The sequence below is a fragment of the Strigops habroptila genome, chromosome 7, assembly GCF_004027225.2.
Source record: "Strigops habroptila isolate Jane chromosome 7, bStrHab1.2.pri, whole genome shotgun sequence".
NCBI classification, from domain to species: domain Eukaryota; kingdom Metazoa; phylum Chordata; class Aves; order Psittaciformes; family Psittacidae; genus Strigops; species Strigops habroptila.
Window position 1 is genome coordinate 41,495,427 of NC_044283.2, and position 17,174 is coordinate 41,512,600.

The 17,174-nt window shown below is 36.4% G+C and overlaps 1 protein-coding gene across 3 annotated transcripts in view; it reads right to left on the reverse strand.

The window, feature by feature from the left end:
• KLHL2 (kelch like family member 2) overlaps positions 1-17,174 on the reverse strand; it is a 61,507-nt gene that overhangs the window by 12,183 nt on the left and 32,150 nt on the right. For 2 of the 3 annotated variants that reach the window (XM_030491526.2, XM_030491529.1), the window contains 3 exons: positions 12,327-12,489; positions 1,766-1,875; positions 200-316 (listed from right to left, as the gene is read on the reverse strand). In XM_030491526.2, the coding sequence (XP_030347386.1) occupies positions 200-316; positions 1,766-1,875; positions 12,327-12,489 (390 nt within the window). The remainder of the gene's footprint in view (positions 1-199; positions 317-1,765; positions 1,876-12,326; positions 12,490-17,174) is intronic. The other variant, XM_030491528.1, reaches the window with a different exon arrangement.

A 17,174-nucleotide genomic window follows, 5' to 3' on the forward strand; every position in this document is an offset into this window, starting at 1 on the left:
ATATGTCATGTGGCAATCCCTCATTTGGCTCTGTGTGTCTGTGTGCACGTGCATATGAGGTAGTGGTTGTTTATTTTTACTATCAGTAACACACTACATTCCACCGTTTAAATTCTAAATTATCAATCTGGCATTAAAAAAAACCCCAAACAAACAGAAATTTTCACGTGCAGAAGAATTAGTATTCCTTTTTGCTTACCTGAACTAAATATTCCCGGGAAAGCAAAGGCAGCCGAACATGCTCCATCAGGCGTGCCATTAGCTCCTGCCTTACATCTTTGTCATGGTTTACCCACGCTATCACTGCTTCAAATACCTTCCAGAAAACAAACAAATGCAAGTCCCTTGACTTACAAGTTCATAAGTATGAATATATCAGCGTGCCTCCAAAAAGAGTTTTTGCTTATACTAAAATTCCTAATGAAAGAAAAGATGACAGCAGTTACAGCTCCTATTGTTTCCTTATTTATCCACTATAAAATTCTGAGGATGCATTAGCCAGTGTCTTTTTATATCACTCCTCTACTGGTGTTTCAAGGACAGCTGTGCTACATTGACAAAATGCACACAGTAACTTCATTGATACTGAAAATCCAATAAAACTAGGTAAACAAACAACACAGCAGCAATGATATTACAATCCTCATACTTTTCTTCCTTTCTTGGAGAATTTATCTGCCAAATCATCATTCAAAAGACTTTTCATCACTGGGTGTTACTAGGAGAACCGATCCCAAGCCTAGTTTCTCCTCTGTTGCACAGCAGCCGATCATACATCTAGAGCATTAAAACCTTAATTATACTCCACAGAAGCAACATTACATGTATCAAAGTGATAGATCCTGACCTTCAGGGTATTATGGAAGAGCAATGTGACTTTGCTAGTTGCAGTTTAGGCAGATAGTGCCTAGATTCAAAGTTCCAAAAAGGTTTTAATACAAAACACTACCTAGCCATGCAAATCAGAATTCAAACATGCTTTTGAATACAATTTAGCCTCATTTGAACAGAGGTGTTAGTACCATTATATAATCCTTGGAAAAAAGAAAAACCAACATATTTTAAATTGATCGCAACTGGATTCAAAAGGTCAAAATGAATACATCTACAACCTGAAAACTATTAGAGGTTAGAAGGGCTGCACTGGACTCACTGAGATCACAAGAGTTTCAAAAATGTCTTTAAAAGAATGAGTTCTAGCTAAAGATAAGCCAACACATATTTAAACTGAAGTTTGGTTATACCAAGTTACCTAGGCATCTCCTTTGCAACTCACATATGTTCAGTTAGCCTAAACAGCCCACATGTACATACAGAGTTTTAATACATTCATGGGACTGCTGATGTTAAACTTAGTAGATGGCATACACTTGCTCTTCAAACTACTATTTTGGAGTTATTTATCCCCTGGTAAACCAGACTCCTATGTATGTAATTCACAGCATGTGTTCTGTTTGTCCTGCTTTAAGATGAGAAGGACTATCCATTTAATTTAGTTTCCATTTTTTTCAAAGAACAAAATGTTAAGTAATAGAATACATTTTTAGGATTTTTAAGAGTTCAGATTAATTTTCAACATCAGACTGACAACACTTTTGGGGAAAATCCGTAACACTTTTAGGAAAAATCCTTTAAATGAGCAGAATACATGCTTCATTTCTCTGAGGAAACAAACACATCCAAACAAGTGTACAAGAGCAGTAAGAGCAAGCTCGCTCTCTCACTCAAAAGAATAAACCCAATACCAGGATACAGATGGTCTTACCTTCTCTTCTGAGGCAATTGTGAGTTTGTCACTGGATATAAGACTGCACACCTGCTCAACACCAAGATTGAGGTATTCTTCACTAAGAACGACATCAGAAAAGTGCTGTTCTGTTTGGACAAAAAGAAATACTCTAACATACAGTGGCAAAGTGTATTCCACAACAAGCATTAAAGCAGCTGAGGAAAAATAGAGGAAAATGATTCACTATGCAAGCTATTTTGTCATATCTAGAAACAATACCTTAACTTAAAATATTTGATATAAAGATTGGTCTCACAAATTGCTTTTATATTTAAAAATTCTTGAAAATAGTGGAAATATTAAAACACATTATACTAAAAGGAGCAATCATAGCAATTTAACATTTTCAGCATTGCTTCATCTTAGTACTTGTCTTTGACAATTACTTAGGTTTTGCTACCTTTTATACACAAATACAGAAAAAAAAAAGATTCCAGAAAAGAACATGCTCTGTATGTAGTTGACAAACATGTTTTAAACCTGTAGTTCAACATGAACAATGGCTGATTCATTAGACCTAACCAACAGTGTCAAACAAACAAGTCTGGATCCTGTTGTGTCTCTCAGAGCTTCTCCAAGGTCATAAAAATATTACATATCGCTATCTCTGCAATATGTAGACTTTTTTTTAAATGTCTCAACTTGAAATTAACAAAACTGACAAAATTTAATTTTTTAATTGTAGAACCAGACATTTTCTTTTAATATAGAGCATGTATCTTTATCAAGTTTTTCAGTTATTCAATTGTCCTCTCCCTTCCTTAAAACTGCTTTTTAGCCTCCATCCAGTTGACTGTTATTTTTCCCCTCTTTAGCTATTCTAACAGAAGTTAGCAGGGACAACTGTTATGTGGGAATTTAAGAATTCACTCAAAATTAGAACAACTAGAAAAAGGTCATCAAACATATTCAAACTAAATAACTTTTTGAAGCCTTTTTTATCCCTCCACTAGTGCTACTATAGTTAAGACTCCATGCTTGACAAACTGTCTTAAGCTGCTAAAAAAAGCTAAAGAATGCTGAATGCTTCCAGCTCAAGAAGTCTGAATTTTTCAGGTCAACTTTGCAGGGTTAAACAGCTTTTTTGCACTGTACTGAAGACTAGAAAGCATAAAAAGATAAATCTAACACAATACAATTCTGGTCCTTTATGTAGTTCAGTATCCTGTTCCTTGAAACAGGCAGCACAAATTGCTCCAGACAAAAGTGCAAGAATTTATATGAAAAGTATGAGAATAAAACCTCCTCCCATAAAGGTCTCACTATAACCATGGAAGCTTAGAGATTGCTAGCCAGAAGGATAATATTTTACCATAATCACATTTTACTAAACAATAAATTTAGTAAGATGTAGTCCAGTCCCCTTGAATCCTGTTAAATTCTTGACTTTAATACTTTGCTATAGTAACAATCCCACAGGCTCATTGAACAAAAAGCTCCACATCTAAATTTAACACCCAGTTTACCATTAATCAGTTTTCAATTAGTATCCCCATGTTCCAATGCTGAATACGATGACAGGGAAAACTGCAACCTGTCTACTCAAAATCATTCATCATTCTATATTCCTTTTTAGCCTTCATCTCTAAGTACAGTCCTTGCCTTTTCAGTCCCTTATCCTACCAGCCTTTTCATTCATGCAATCATCATCACTGAAGTTCCTCCAATTCCGCAGCATTCTCTTATGATAAGCGGGTTGTATTTTCTGCAGTATTTCAGGCAATGAGAGAGAAAGGATGAGGAAAAATAGCATTGATTTTTATAACACCACCATTACTTTTCTACTCTTTACAAATCTTTATGTTTGCTTTTCAGACTACAAATACACAGTTTCTTAAGCTGAAGTAAAATTTTCTGAGGAACACTTACTGAAATAAGTATCTGATGAATTTTACTATTTGTATATGGCAAATAGATGTTGAGAAAGGTAATTTGCATATATTAGTTTTATGATAAACTCCCAATTTCAAGTGACAGCACCACAAAACAGCATGCCTGGCTATACTCAGAAGCTGAATTAGGAAGCAAGCAGAAAGGGGATCTCAAACAAATCTGAGGTTCAGAAGCCTTGTTCAGCTTCCCTGAGAAAGCCTATTCGACAGTGGATTGCATCCAACAGGATACACTTCGTAAACTAGAAATACCCAGTTGATTTTATAGACTCATATGTAAAAGCCTTGCTTTTTAAGTTGATTTAGATTTATGACATGCTCTAAATAGGAAGAATGCAGCCTCTAAACCAGAAAAGAAAAAGCTGAGAATTTTCAAAGTAATACAATGAATGTGAGGCTGTCTCCTGTTTTCATGTTACAAAGAGAACTGTGGAAGGAACTAAAAAATAAAATAGACAGTATTTTAACGAAGCATAAGACTTATTTCACTGGATGTCAGCCTCTGTGCTTAAAGCATAAAAAAAGGCACATGGCCAAGAAAAGAAAGAAGAGTGACAAAAAGGAGAAATTAAAACAAACTACTCAGTCAATAGCTACAGGCTCAGGTTCTCCAGCAATACCTGGAAACAAATCCTCAGCTGAATGAATTACAATAAAAAGAGGAGAGTAGATTGATACATAAATTTTAGTCATCCAAAAGAAAGAGGTAAGGTGAAATCACTTGTCTCTTAAGAACCACATCTCTTGTTGTCAAGGAGACCATTTTAACTGATTGATAGATAACCTTTTCACAGAAACCAATGGAAATTACTGTTAAATGGATTATTCAAAATAATTAGAAACCAAAATAGAACAAGGAAATGCAAAACCACCAATTAAATCTGCCAGCAGCAATTTATCTAAAGCTGATCAAGTATTGAAGGCAGAAGGCATTATTTTATCATATATTAAAATAATGCTTATGAAATTCAAACTTTTTGCCTCCTTTTAATATGAAGGATATCATTATCTTTAAAATAATATTATCCAGTACTAAGAGTTCCAAAAATCCCACTTAGAGCCTCTCTTTCTAAATAATATTGGGGAAGGGTGTGCATTTTTTTGCCTTCTGGGTTAGTATTTGTATTATCCCATATTATTGCTTACATCCTGAAAGCTTTGATAATCTGGAGATATTAACATCAAACATCATGAAACTTAGGACATCATTAAAGAAACTTATGATGTAATTAAATATTTCATGCATCTGTCCCCTGCAAAATCTCAAATTAGCTTGGTCTTCATTAGTTGCATTAGGTAACATACTTCTTTCTTCATGAACATCTCCTAGGTAAGCAAACAGAATTATCTATCTGGATTTTTTCATGTGAGCATAAAGGGGTTTTTTTTTCCTCCAAACCACACAGTGTGCAACTTTGACAAATTTGTGTTGGAATCCTGCCCCACTTCTTGCCACTTTACCGAGACACTGAAGCCAGCTGGCTCCAGATTCAGGCAGCCTGAAACAAGCTGCCTTCGGAGCTGCCGAGGCCTGGCTCACAAATTCCCACTTCCTAAGCAAGTAGAATCCCACTTCTTTATTATCAAAACTAAAATCTGCCTTAAAAAAAAATAAAAAATACCTTCCATTTTAGGACATTTCTAAAATATCTGTTCCAATTGCATATGTAAAACAGATTTTCACATTTTCACAATTGATAGAGTTTCTATCTGAATAGCTAGATAGTCCTTGTCTGCCTGTACCAGTAGGACAGGACTTCAGCTTTAGGAACAAACTAAAAGGACAAAAAGGAAGTTCTTAACAACATGAAAGAGGCTAGTAACAAAATGTATGTAAGTACAATAAACAATGCCAGCAGAGAGCACAGCAAAACAAGAGGAGTTGTAAAAGTACCACTTTTTGGTATGTTTCATTATGACTCTGGAGACCTGTATTATACATACACACAGTGGCATTAAGCACTCTACCTACTTCTTCTATCCAAAAGGCACATAGTCTTGGTGTCCAGAAAGATATTGACACTAATTTTTTCAATTACATACAAAGGAAAACTAATCTGAAGTCTGCACAAGACATTTTTGCTATAAACATTTGTGGATTGATTCACAAACACTAGTTCGCTCTTTTATATGCTGATAGTCAGACCTCCTCTGGCATAATTGTCTTTACTAAATGCAATAAACAAGTACATAAGCAAAGGTCTGCTGAAGTTCCCTCAGACTGAAAATTTTTCAGCGAATCATGGTGGACAAAACTAAAAGCCTGTAACTCCTTTTTGTTTAATGACAGTGGTGGCTGTTGTCAGTGTTTGCCTCTGTGTATGACATTGTTGAAGGCTGCCTAAATTTCTGTTCCATCACTAATTGGCTTTAGTCATTTTCTAACATTTTTCTGAGGTGTTCCAGCAGCTCATGACACTTAATATTCATTTCCAGAAACCTTTTTAACATCGTGCACACTTTCAGAAATCTCCTAAAGATCCTCTCAAAGCCACAGTAACACGTATGAAAAATACAGCCAGAGCCTATCAGTGCCAGAGACTGCAGCAGGAAAAAAGGGAAAACCCCTTCTTATACCCTAGATCTTTTCATTACAGTAATCCAGTGTATATTAGTGTGTGAAACAAAATATCACAACCAAATATATCAAGTCTCGTAAGTGTCTTTTGTCTGGTTTAGGCCAACTATTTCTATTCCACAAAACAGATGATGATACTTTTTACAAAATGGAGTGAGTACCTGCATCTTTCTGGTGTGATAATGGTACAAAACCAGCTGGAACCTTCCAGAAATGATATGATAACCTTTTGTTTTACGCCAATGCAGAGCGTGGGAGCTTGGAAAGATCTAAGTTCACTTAAGAGAACAATGACAATTTCTCAGAGGAAACAAACATGTAAGTAAGAATTAGTTTTTAAAACTATTGCTTCAATTCACCATGTCAGATTGTTATTTTTTTCTTTTTTTTTTTTTCTTTTTTGCTTGGGACAAAAGGTCTTTGCTAGTGGCCTAACAGAAGACACTGGTCAAGCAGGAGCCCCAGCCTTAGTATGGAGAGATAGACACAAACTCTGCCAGTTGGAGAACCAGAAGAAGCTAAATACTGCAGAATCTTCTTTTAAACAAAAAAACAAAAAACCAAAAAACCAAAACCCCACAATCTGATTTACTTGTCAATTTTATGCTTAAATAACTGCTTTTGAGAACACCATGAAATTCATAGCAGCCAAGGTAACAGCAGCATAGCAACAGACGTTGCTACTCAAAATAGAATCATAAGAACGATTCTGCTAACTACATCCTTCCAATCTCACGCATACAAATGTACACAAGAATAGCCTACAGAAGACATGCATGCTTCCAAGTCTAGTTGGGGCTCAAAGTTTTAGAGCACCAGAATCAAGAATGCTGTATCCCACAGCGAAGTACAACGCAGCATGCTAAGATTCCCTAACAAGTTTCTTCAGCATCTCTTCAGCATGATGCTAAAAGCCAAGAAGGTTTGCTGTGTAAAGCTGGTCCTCAAAAGACACTTCTTCCACTGGTAATCCAATGTTTCCAAACCCCAAACCTGCCTATGCAGTGAGTGGAAGTACATTATTATTCTTTGGTTATAACTAAGAAATATGTCAGGGCCTAAGCACCAAGCAAGTGTTCTCTCTAGTCCAAATGGAATACTCCTCTTCATTAAAAGGCATCTATCTTCAGGTTGTACATAATTTTACAACTATAAAATGCACCATATTCTCTGGAAAAACTGTTATTTCCTGAACATCCTCTAAGACTATGTAAGATGTATATCAGACTAAAACTGAGGACAGACTAGCAGCGCTTATGCTATATACTCTTTGCAGGAATCCTAACACAAGAAAGAAGGATGAGAGGCCTCAGCTGAATGTAGTCCCTGACTGTGCAAGTGTGACAAGACCCAAAGCAGGACTGCTTTCTGGAACATCACGAGAACAAGGCACATCTGGGAAAGTTTAATTGCAACAAAAGCTCATTCCAAGTAATCTGTATCAATTGTCCACTATTTTCAGATCTCTCCATAGGCATCATAGATACATACAAATGTCTCTCCTAAATTACAGAAATCTCTCACTCTGCTACAGGAGGACCAACTCCACCATAGAATTATGAAGTTCCAATTTTAATGAAAATTGGGGTTTTACTCCCACTGGAAGAAAGTTCCAGAGTTTCACTTTTCCAATAACTTCTGATCTATACTGGCATCAAATTATTTTTATGCTATTACTGTCTATTAGCAGAAGTATCTCCCTGCCTCTTTTTCGTAAATATTAAATAGCAACTGTAGCAAAATAAAGACTGAAAGAAGTTAAACATCCAAATGCTTTTCGCTTTCTCTAGCAGGGAAAAATTTCCACTACTTTTTCGATCTAATAATCCTCTTCCGTATTCGTGCTAGTTTCTGGAGCCTTAATCCCGAAATGTCTGCTCCTGGGAGTTCCGCTATCTATGATACAAGGACTAATTCTGAACTGGCAAAGCCATGTATATTTGGCTTAGACTTTTGATAAAATTTTTTCAATTGTAAGAAAGAGCCTTGACAAAGTACAAAGAGCCACTTGAGATAAGAAAGCGAGGGTGGAGGGGAAAGAAGCTACGATGGCTCAAATACAGGCAGTAAGCAGCTTGAAAATTCAAGAGCAAAAACATTGACCTGAATGGGTATAAAACAGTACAGAACAAAACCAGGGAGTTTGACAGAAATCCAACAAGACTGATGATCGACCTATTCCAAGGAGAAATGGAGGCCAACCCTTCCTCCCTGCTTTTGCCAGGAGTACTGAGCATGCCAGTGCTCTGCTTAATACGTTGCAAGTTCCAGCTAGTACCAGCAAATAGCTTCCTGGCACAGCAAAGGATGCCTGATCAAAATGACCCAGAGAGGGAGGGCTACAAGTTGGACACAGTTCCTGTGCTCTCAAACACATTTAATCAATATTGCACTTAAGGTCTTGACAGGGTCTTAGATCTTATATTTCTAGAAAGTAATCTATATAAATATTAGCTTCTACTACTAAATTGAACAAAGGATGTTTAGAAGTAACCAAGGCATAGTCAGAATAGAAGGTGGAAAAAACCCTTAAAATTCAAAATTAAGCAACAGCTACACTAAAATGTGTTCCCTAAAACATTAAATATCTGAACATTAAGCCTGGTATCTGAACATTAATTAACATTAACATTAAGTTAATAAATGCATGCCTTGCTTCCTATTGCATAAAAGGTGAAAAATATAATAGCTTTTTGGATTTGATATTACTCAAAGACAAAAATATTTAATTAAAAATCTTTGCATAATAGTCTAAACAGGGTTACCACAAAGTCATTGAGTCACATATACATTAAAACTTCTCGAGTAAGGTATGCATTACAAAAGCTAGTACTTTCAAAGACAACCTGAACAGCTTTTGAAGTTTTTTTAATTGATACATAAATAATTTGAATACAATTTCACTGGACTAAAAACTTCTGAGTATGGCCGATCTGTATACCTCAGTTTCACACTTAAAGTGGCAACCAAGGGTTCTGTTGATAGACATCTAATCATATGAGTTTACTGCATTTTTTTTTCCCCTGAAATGTCCATTCTTGATAGAAAATACTATAATCTCCTGGAAGTGGGGTAAAAAAAAAAAGCCCAACAAAAAAACCAACCACAAAACAAAAAACCCAATCTATACTGGAAAAGAGATTTTCTAGGAATTAAGGCCACTTAAAGCATTCATAAATCCTGCTTTTTATGAGGTCTAAAATTATTCAAGGTAATAAAAAGCCTGTTATTTGGACCTAGACATACGAATTAGAGCACTTAGCACTCCATTTCAGGAAAATCTTCAGTTTTAACTCTGTACTAATTGTTAATGATGCTAATTGGTCAATGTATATTTTAGAAATGTTATGAAAAGCAATACAATCACATGAATTTTTTTCTGCAGCCTTTTCAGGATATTTATTTTTAAATTCTCTTCTCCGTATTGCTCTTGTATGAAGCCTGACAGAGTGCTAGGGATTAAGGAAGGCAGCACAGAGATTGCAATGCAATGAAGTAGCTCACACCCTGACTATGCACAGCATATTTATATCAAGAGTAAGAACAGAGTGTGCATTGCTTTAAAATTCACCACACAGATATAGCAAAAACACAGTAGGAGTTGAGCTGGCGGCTTGTGGTACGGGCCATCAGGACTCCGATAATATGAGGACAGAAAGGGAAGCACAGATGAGGAAAACTGCCTTCTGGAGGAATCTGACAAAAATGGAAGTGGTTGATTAAAGTGGAAAGAGAACGTTAGTTCCAAGCACAAAAGCAATAGAGAGATATGAAAGATTCAAGTAAAAAAGATTCAAGTAAAAAAGCCAAGGATGAGAGGTTAGAATTTGATGTAGGGGGAAAAGGAATATCACAGAAGTAGTAAAACGACCTTAGCAAACAGAGAGGAAGTTATGGCAGAGATAGATTTACATTGCAGTAAAAGGGAAACATGATGTAGAGCAGATTTGGTAGGGAGGGAATAAACAAAATAGAGGAACACACGACTGAGTAGTAGAGAGAAAATGGCAGAGGAAAGTTAAAGTTGTCAAGTTTACGAACCTGAATGACTGGGAGAACACTGAAGTCACCAAGGACAGAGGAAGACAGGTAGAAGGGAAAGATGTTTAGATGGAAAGCACTTCAGTTTTGCTGAACCTGAAGTAGAAATGAAACATCCAAGAGACACTGAAAAGACAGGAAAAGATCTGTGACTGGGCAGCTAGTGCAAGCTGCACGTAATATGGCATACCTGAGAGTCACTCTCAACCTCTGACAACCCGTGACTTCTGAATTTCCAAATGAATTTGTCCTACTCTCTGAATATTCACTGCCAAAGCTCTAATCGAAATATATTACTACAGTGGCTAGTAAGTTACATCCTATAAAAGAATGGTTTTGTTCCTTACAAAAAGCTTCCATTCAAAAGTAATTCCTCAGTGTAACATCTTCACTCTCGACTTAAACATCAAGACCCCAGGGCACTCTACACACGAAAGAGCACTAAAATCATTGCTACTTGAACAAATGAAAAGCCTTAGTTTTGATTACAGTGTTATGTTACAAACCTACAAGCTTACACAATGTTTTCTTTTTAGTAATCTACATTTTGCAACCTTTAATGGTATCAAGGGTCATCAAATAAGATTTAATCCAGTATGTTAAAAATCACCAATTTTCTAATACACTATCTGAAAACTACATGTATAAGAGTTTCCAACAGCAGAAAGTGTATTTGGAATATAAAGAACAAAAAGAAGAAGAAAAAACCAAATATTTTAGCCTTCATAGAACTGTAGAAATGTAAGCTAGAAACAACTTCAAATCATCTAATTTTGCACACAAACGTGATTTAGATCAACCTAAATGATAAGTTACTCTAATTGGGTATTTTACAGCTGCCTAACAGTAGAGAGTCCATAACTTTCACAGACAGCTTGCCTGATCTGTGCTACTTTTAGTTAGATTTTTTGTTTAATAACTGAAACGACTTTAAAAATACCTCACAAGCTTGCTCATTCTCAGTCATTTTTTTGCACAGGAAGATCTGCATTCCCCTCATACTCCTAGCCATTTAGTTCTTGACTGAAAAGACTCTCTTCTCTCACAGTCTGTCATATAGGTCAGTCTGTTTTCTTAATATGTTCATGTTAAACTTCCTTGGATTCACTTTAGCCTGTTTGCATTTACCTTAAAGTTCAGTCCATCGTTCTTCCACCAGCACCAAGAAAAAGGGAATAATTGTTCTTCCTTGACCCCCCATACAATACTACTGTTACTTAACCGCCAAATGAGAATTGCTTTTGATTCACAACAGCAAGCGAAATGAGAACTTCATTTTCAAAAACGTCAAGACTTGATATGAGACAGTCCTCTTACACATATGCATAACACTTTCTAAGATGACCAAGACAATGTACTTTTAGTAATACAATGAAGAATTCCATGAACTTTTACAAGGAAAGTAGAATTTTGTTGGTTGAGCTATATGGTTAGTTAGAAGATGCACCTCCACCTACTTTGTGTCAAGGTAGAAGAATGAGACTACAGGTGACCTTTATAGTAGGAAATTTCAAGTCTTGGACTAGATGCGTAGGATTTTCAGAAGATGAGTCGGTAACACAATACTCCTGGTACATTTCTTGCTTCTCAGCCAGTGCAGTAGAGGGACTACAGATAGCCCCCCCTTTTATGCCCTTGTCTTCTTTCCTTCCCCATGTACTTCCTACAGACTTTGGCTTGTGGCAGCTGCCAAAATTTTAATTCTTTTTTCCTGATACCTTCTCCTAAATGACAATTCTAAACAGCAAGCTAGCTTCTTTCTAGGTTACTAATTGCTTGAACCCTGTATGGCCCTGATAGGCCATGAAGATGCTGCCTCTTTGTGCTTACTGTAACCATGTTATAGCCAGAAGACTATTTCTCTTAGAGACATTAGTATCAAATGCACTCTTCATCAGAAGATACATCTGCAATACCCTGGATAAAATTCAGTTTCGTCTGGGTGGGGTTAGATGGGCATGGAACCTCTGTGTGTACCCACACACACAATGACACCAAGCTATATGCTATACTAGTGATAACTTGCCTGCATACGTGTTGGCCTTGTTCAAGAGATCTGTGCATGCATGCATGTCAGCAAAAGCACGAATCCCCAAGCAGTTAATAGGGTGAAGCTGGGATTCCAAAAATTCACAGCAAGTCCTTTTCACATCCTGCAGTTGCAAGAGACCAGCTGCTGGGAGCAGTACCTGTAAAAAGCAACAGGTGGTTACTATCCCCATTCAATTCTGAGATTATACAAGAGTATTCTCAATATTAATAAAGAAAACAAAATAACCCATTAAAAAACTAGGATTAAAACAGAGAGGAAAATTGCAGCCCTATGTTACTGAAGAACTTAAAATTCAACATTAACATGATTCTGCAAATACCATTTAAGATTTAAAATGAGCAACAGCTTTACCACCATCTTCACTGTAAAATCATCCCATAGATTATAATTCTCACACTTCATGTAAACTTTTCCCAATATTCATTCACAAGTTCCCTTCTTACTGTTCCAAACAGTCCACAATTAATCTCATTTCCAAACGTTCAGTTTAGGTATTTCTTAAAATCAGTTTTCTAGACCAGGATAGAATATGTAAGTCTTGTTTGCATGCAAGCACTGGATATTCCACCATTTTTCACCACCAATAATAAGCATCTTTATGTGACCTTCTTGGAAGAATGGCATTTAAAAGCCCGCATATATAAAACATTCTATAACTCATTAAAAATCCATGTCAGTAAGGAATTAGTGTAAATTACGTATCTGTTCTTCAACTTTCACAAAGTAAAAAGTAAAGAAGAATTTAAAAAATCCTGTATAACATACATTTTATTTACCCACTAAAACTTTATGGGATTTAGGTGAACTATAATTGTGCCTTTGAGCAAAATCCCATACTGCTATCTACAATTTCTTCTTCACAATATTTTTATTTATTTCTGTGCCTTTGACAGTTATTTTAATGAGACTTCTATTTTAGAACATTCAGGTGTGAAATTGATGTTAGCTTGCATCGTTAGTGGATGACAACAGACACAATTTTAACATGGAAATCTTGCAACTGTTCGCTTACATATGGAGAAAACATATATTATAGGGCTGCATCAATAATAAGCAAGGGAAAAAAAAAGCCAAAACACCACACCAAAGATAACACCAAATGGGTGTCTTTTTAATATTTGCTTTTCATCTAAACAATTACTTGGCAAGAATTAAAGAGAGTCAAACAAGAAGAAAACTGGAAGAAGAAAGAGGTATGGAAGAGCAGAGCAAAACAGTTTAGAAACCTATGTGACACTACATGAAAGTGGCAGAATATACTTCTTTATTGCTCTTTGGAAGAAGTTTTAGTTTTAGTAACTGTGCAGAATCAAATATTTGCTATCGTCTTTGTAAGCATCTATCTACTCTGCTTCTAAAGAGCTAACGTTATTGTTTACTCTTTAGATTTTTTCTTGAAATAAAACTAAAAATTATGACCCAAACTAAAACAAAAAGGACTTCAGGTGAAATAATACCTTGTAATGAATTCTTGTAAAGCGAATATCTACTTTAAACTTCACTTTTGGTCCCATTTCTATGATTTATGGCTGTTCTTCTCTCTTGAGCTTGACATTTATGAAGCCTGCTTGAAAACCATCTTTCTGTTCCTCAAGATATTAATCCCTAATTTGAAGCAATAGTCCACTATAGCATATGTTTTACGTATTTGGCTATCAACGTGGACAGCAAAAAGGAAGGATCATACATTTAACAAGAGTTTGTTTTGAGTATCAAATGCTAATGAAAGAGAAATGAAGGAAAGACACAAACATGATTGCACTGACATACAGACTGCTCCTAAGCAAAATAACTGAAAATTAGTTTAAATCTTAGATAATCCTTGAAAATATCAAATCAGTCTAACAAAATAAATGGAGAAGATCTGTAAGTAATAAGCATAAATGTCACATAAAGTCACACAATTCAAAACAAAATTAGTAAGCTTAAAGGTTACTAATGACAAGGTTAAAACAGTACAGTGAAGTAATTTTATTTTAGCATATGTTTATGAAAATGTGAAGATAATATCAGCAAAACAATTTCTATTACTAGAACTAAAGTATCATTAGTTATAACAGTGAGTAGATAATTCCTTCTATAGTGAATTCTAGGATAAGATATGATCATGAAATTAAATACCAAAAATCAAGGCTAGAAATCTAACACAAGTATTTATTTATACAACTAGTTCCAGTTTGCTTACAAATCAGGTAACTAATTGAAGAACAGTCCTATATAATTTTAGGCATTTTATCAGTATAGTTTAGCAAATAATTCCGAGAACAATCCTTGACTGCTTAAATGGATTCAGTAATGTATCCATTACAAAAACATGTAAAATCATGACCAAATCAGTAAGCAAAATGGAAAGGTGAAATATGAGAATGGTATGCAGAAGGATTTAAGATTTGTATGCACAGTCACACTGAGACACTTGCTCACTCATATGAACAGTGAAGCAGTGTTACAAGAACTAGAAGATCACTTTTCATTATGGGAAATTCTTAAATCATTGTAACTGACTTTGTACAGCTACAGATTTCAACACATTTTAATTATCAGACAATACGACATTTAAATCTAAATATATTTATGTGTATACCACTACTAAAAAGGAAAAGGGAGGCAAAGTGCATGAAATTTATCCCATTGAAATTATACATTGGGCTTTGGTTACTAGGCAACGAAAGCTGTGATAACATCGAGCTATTTTCATTTGTACCTATAGAACTGTTAGCCTGGAAGCTGCAACAACCTGCATTTAAAAATACAGTTTCATCACAGGCAGATTCACTCTACTGAAGCCAGGGGCAGAACTACGCAGGAGAAAAAAAGGCCAAAACCACCCAAATTCCTCTCAAACCCATTAAAAAAAGCTATATTAAAACTGCAGTAGAGATTAAGTTTAGCTGCTGCTGACTCTAAACTGGTAGGCTACAGCTCAGATTAATTTCCAAAAATAGCCAGTAGAGGGTATCCTAACTTTCCTTTAAAGATCAAAAAGACTTTAATATGCATACCGCTTTGTACTGCAAGAAATGCGGGGCGGAGTGGTGGTGGAAATAATCTCCAATTGCTTATTCTATGAAAATATATCCTCATCACAGAGGTTGTTGTTTTTATAATCAAAGAAACTGAACAGATTATAATTACAGATGGCAAGTAAGAAATAACGTATTCTCTTTATTGTGTCAAAATTGTGGTGATGAATCTTGGAATGACTGCTAGATTTCCTAGAACAGATCACTTAACCCTTTCAAGTCTTTGAAGACTATTCCCTGGTTATCTCCTCCTGGTTCTCCTTCCTGCAGCGACACTCCTATTCCCAAAGCTGTGTACACCTGCCATGCCAAATACACCTTTCCAACCCCACTGAGACAAAAAGGACTGTGAGCAGGTACAAGTATTTGTTTTAAAATCCACCTGCAGGGTCACCTGCATAGTCAGGAGGGATCCAGTTAAGGCCCTAACCTTGGGTGCCTGTTTTCACTAGAGTAGATTCAAGCCCTTCAAAATGACTCAGCTAGACCATCAACCTGTATCTGAGGCTGCTGTCCTCTCTTGTAGGCCCTTCAGGTACATGCCAGGAGTATGTTGAGGGCTGAGGGTACTGATGTTGCCTGCAGCTTTTCTCTTTCTTCATTTCCAGACAGCACCATGATTCACTTTTGTGCAGCTGGACACATTTATCTTATTTGACCAAAGCATATATGTATTGAGCTCCAAGGCAAGGGAGCAGCCAGTACAGGCAGGCACCTCCCCCATCAGTTCACAAGAACATATTTATAACAGTCTCAGGGAGATACAGCTTGTGTGACCAACAAACCCCTACAATGGAAGAAGGCTCAGAGGAGATGGGCAAAGGTGATGAACTCAGGGAAGAATGTCAAGAATGAGCACCAAGTGGTGTAAAGAAAGCTGAACTTAACACAAGGGGACTGGAGGGTAACCTTTGTTTTAGATATATGGCTGTACCAGTGAGTCACCAGGTTGTGCCAACAGCCTTCTCCGAGACCATTAGTAGGGTGTAACATCTTTCCCAGCTTGCCAGATCAGCAGGGGGAAGAGGTATACATGAAGATCAGCCCAACAGTAATGTATAAAATCTGACCAACCAACCGAAGGAGATCTGAAGAGAGCAATGGTCTTGAGTTGGCTTTAGCCCAGTGAACTGGGGATGCCCAACATCCTGATAGTGGGCATACAGAAACCAGTAATGGGAATCACTTTTGCATGGTAATCCAAATGTATATTGCAATTGTTTTATCATGCTTGTGTTGTGATTTCAGTTAATTATCTCTCTGCTAAATCAAAACATAACACTGTGGTATCTTCACCTTCATTATGGTATCTGCACCAGGTATCTTCAAATCAGTAAATTTTGCATCAAACATTAAACCCTCCTTGTGGAGGAGAAGCTGGTCAGAGAAGCTGCCCTGGAGTGCCTCCACACCAGACAAGGAAGTTCCTCCTACCCGAAGGCTGCTAGTTGACCTAATGGGCATCCCTTCACAGTATATTCACTTCACAGAGTTCAGTGTCACACTCCTCTTCACACAGCCCCTTACTCCCACAAGTTGGTACCACATGTAAGCTTTTAGTAACTGTCCTGCTAGTTGAGAATGGAGGAACAAGTCCAGTGGAAAGAGCCACCAAGATGATCAGAGGGCTGGAGCACATGATATTACAAGGAGAGCCTACGAAAACTAAATTTGTTTAGCCATAAAAGAAGATAAAGGGGAAGTCTTATTACCATCCACAAGTACCTAATGGAAGGTAGAGAATAGTGAGCTGGACTGTCCCTGAAGATGCATAGCAGTGGGACAAGACACAAGTAGA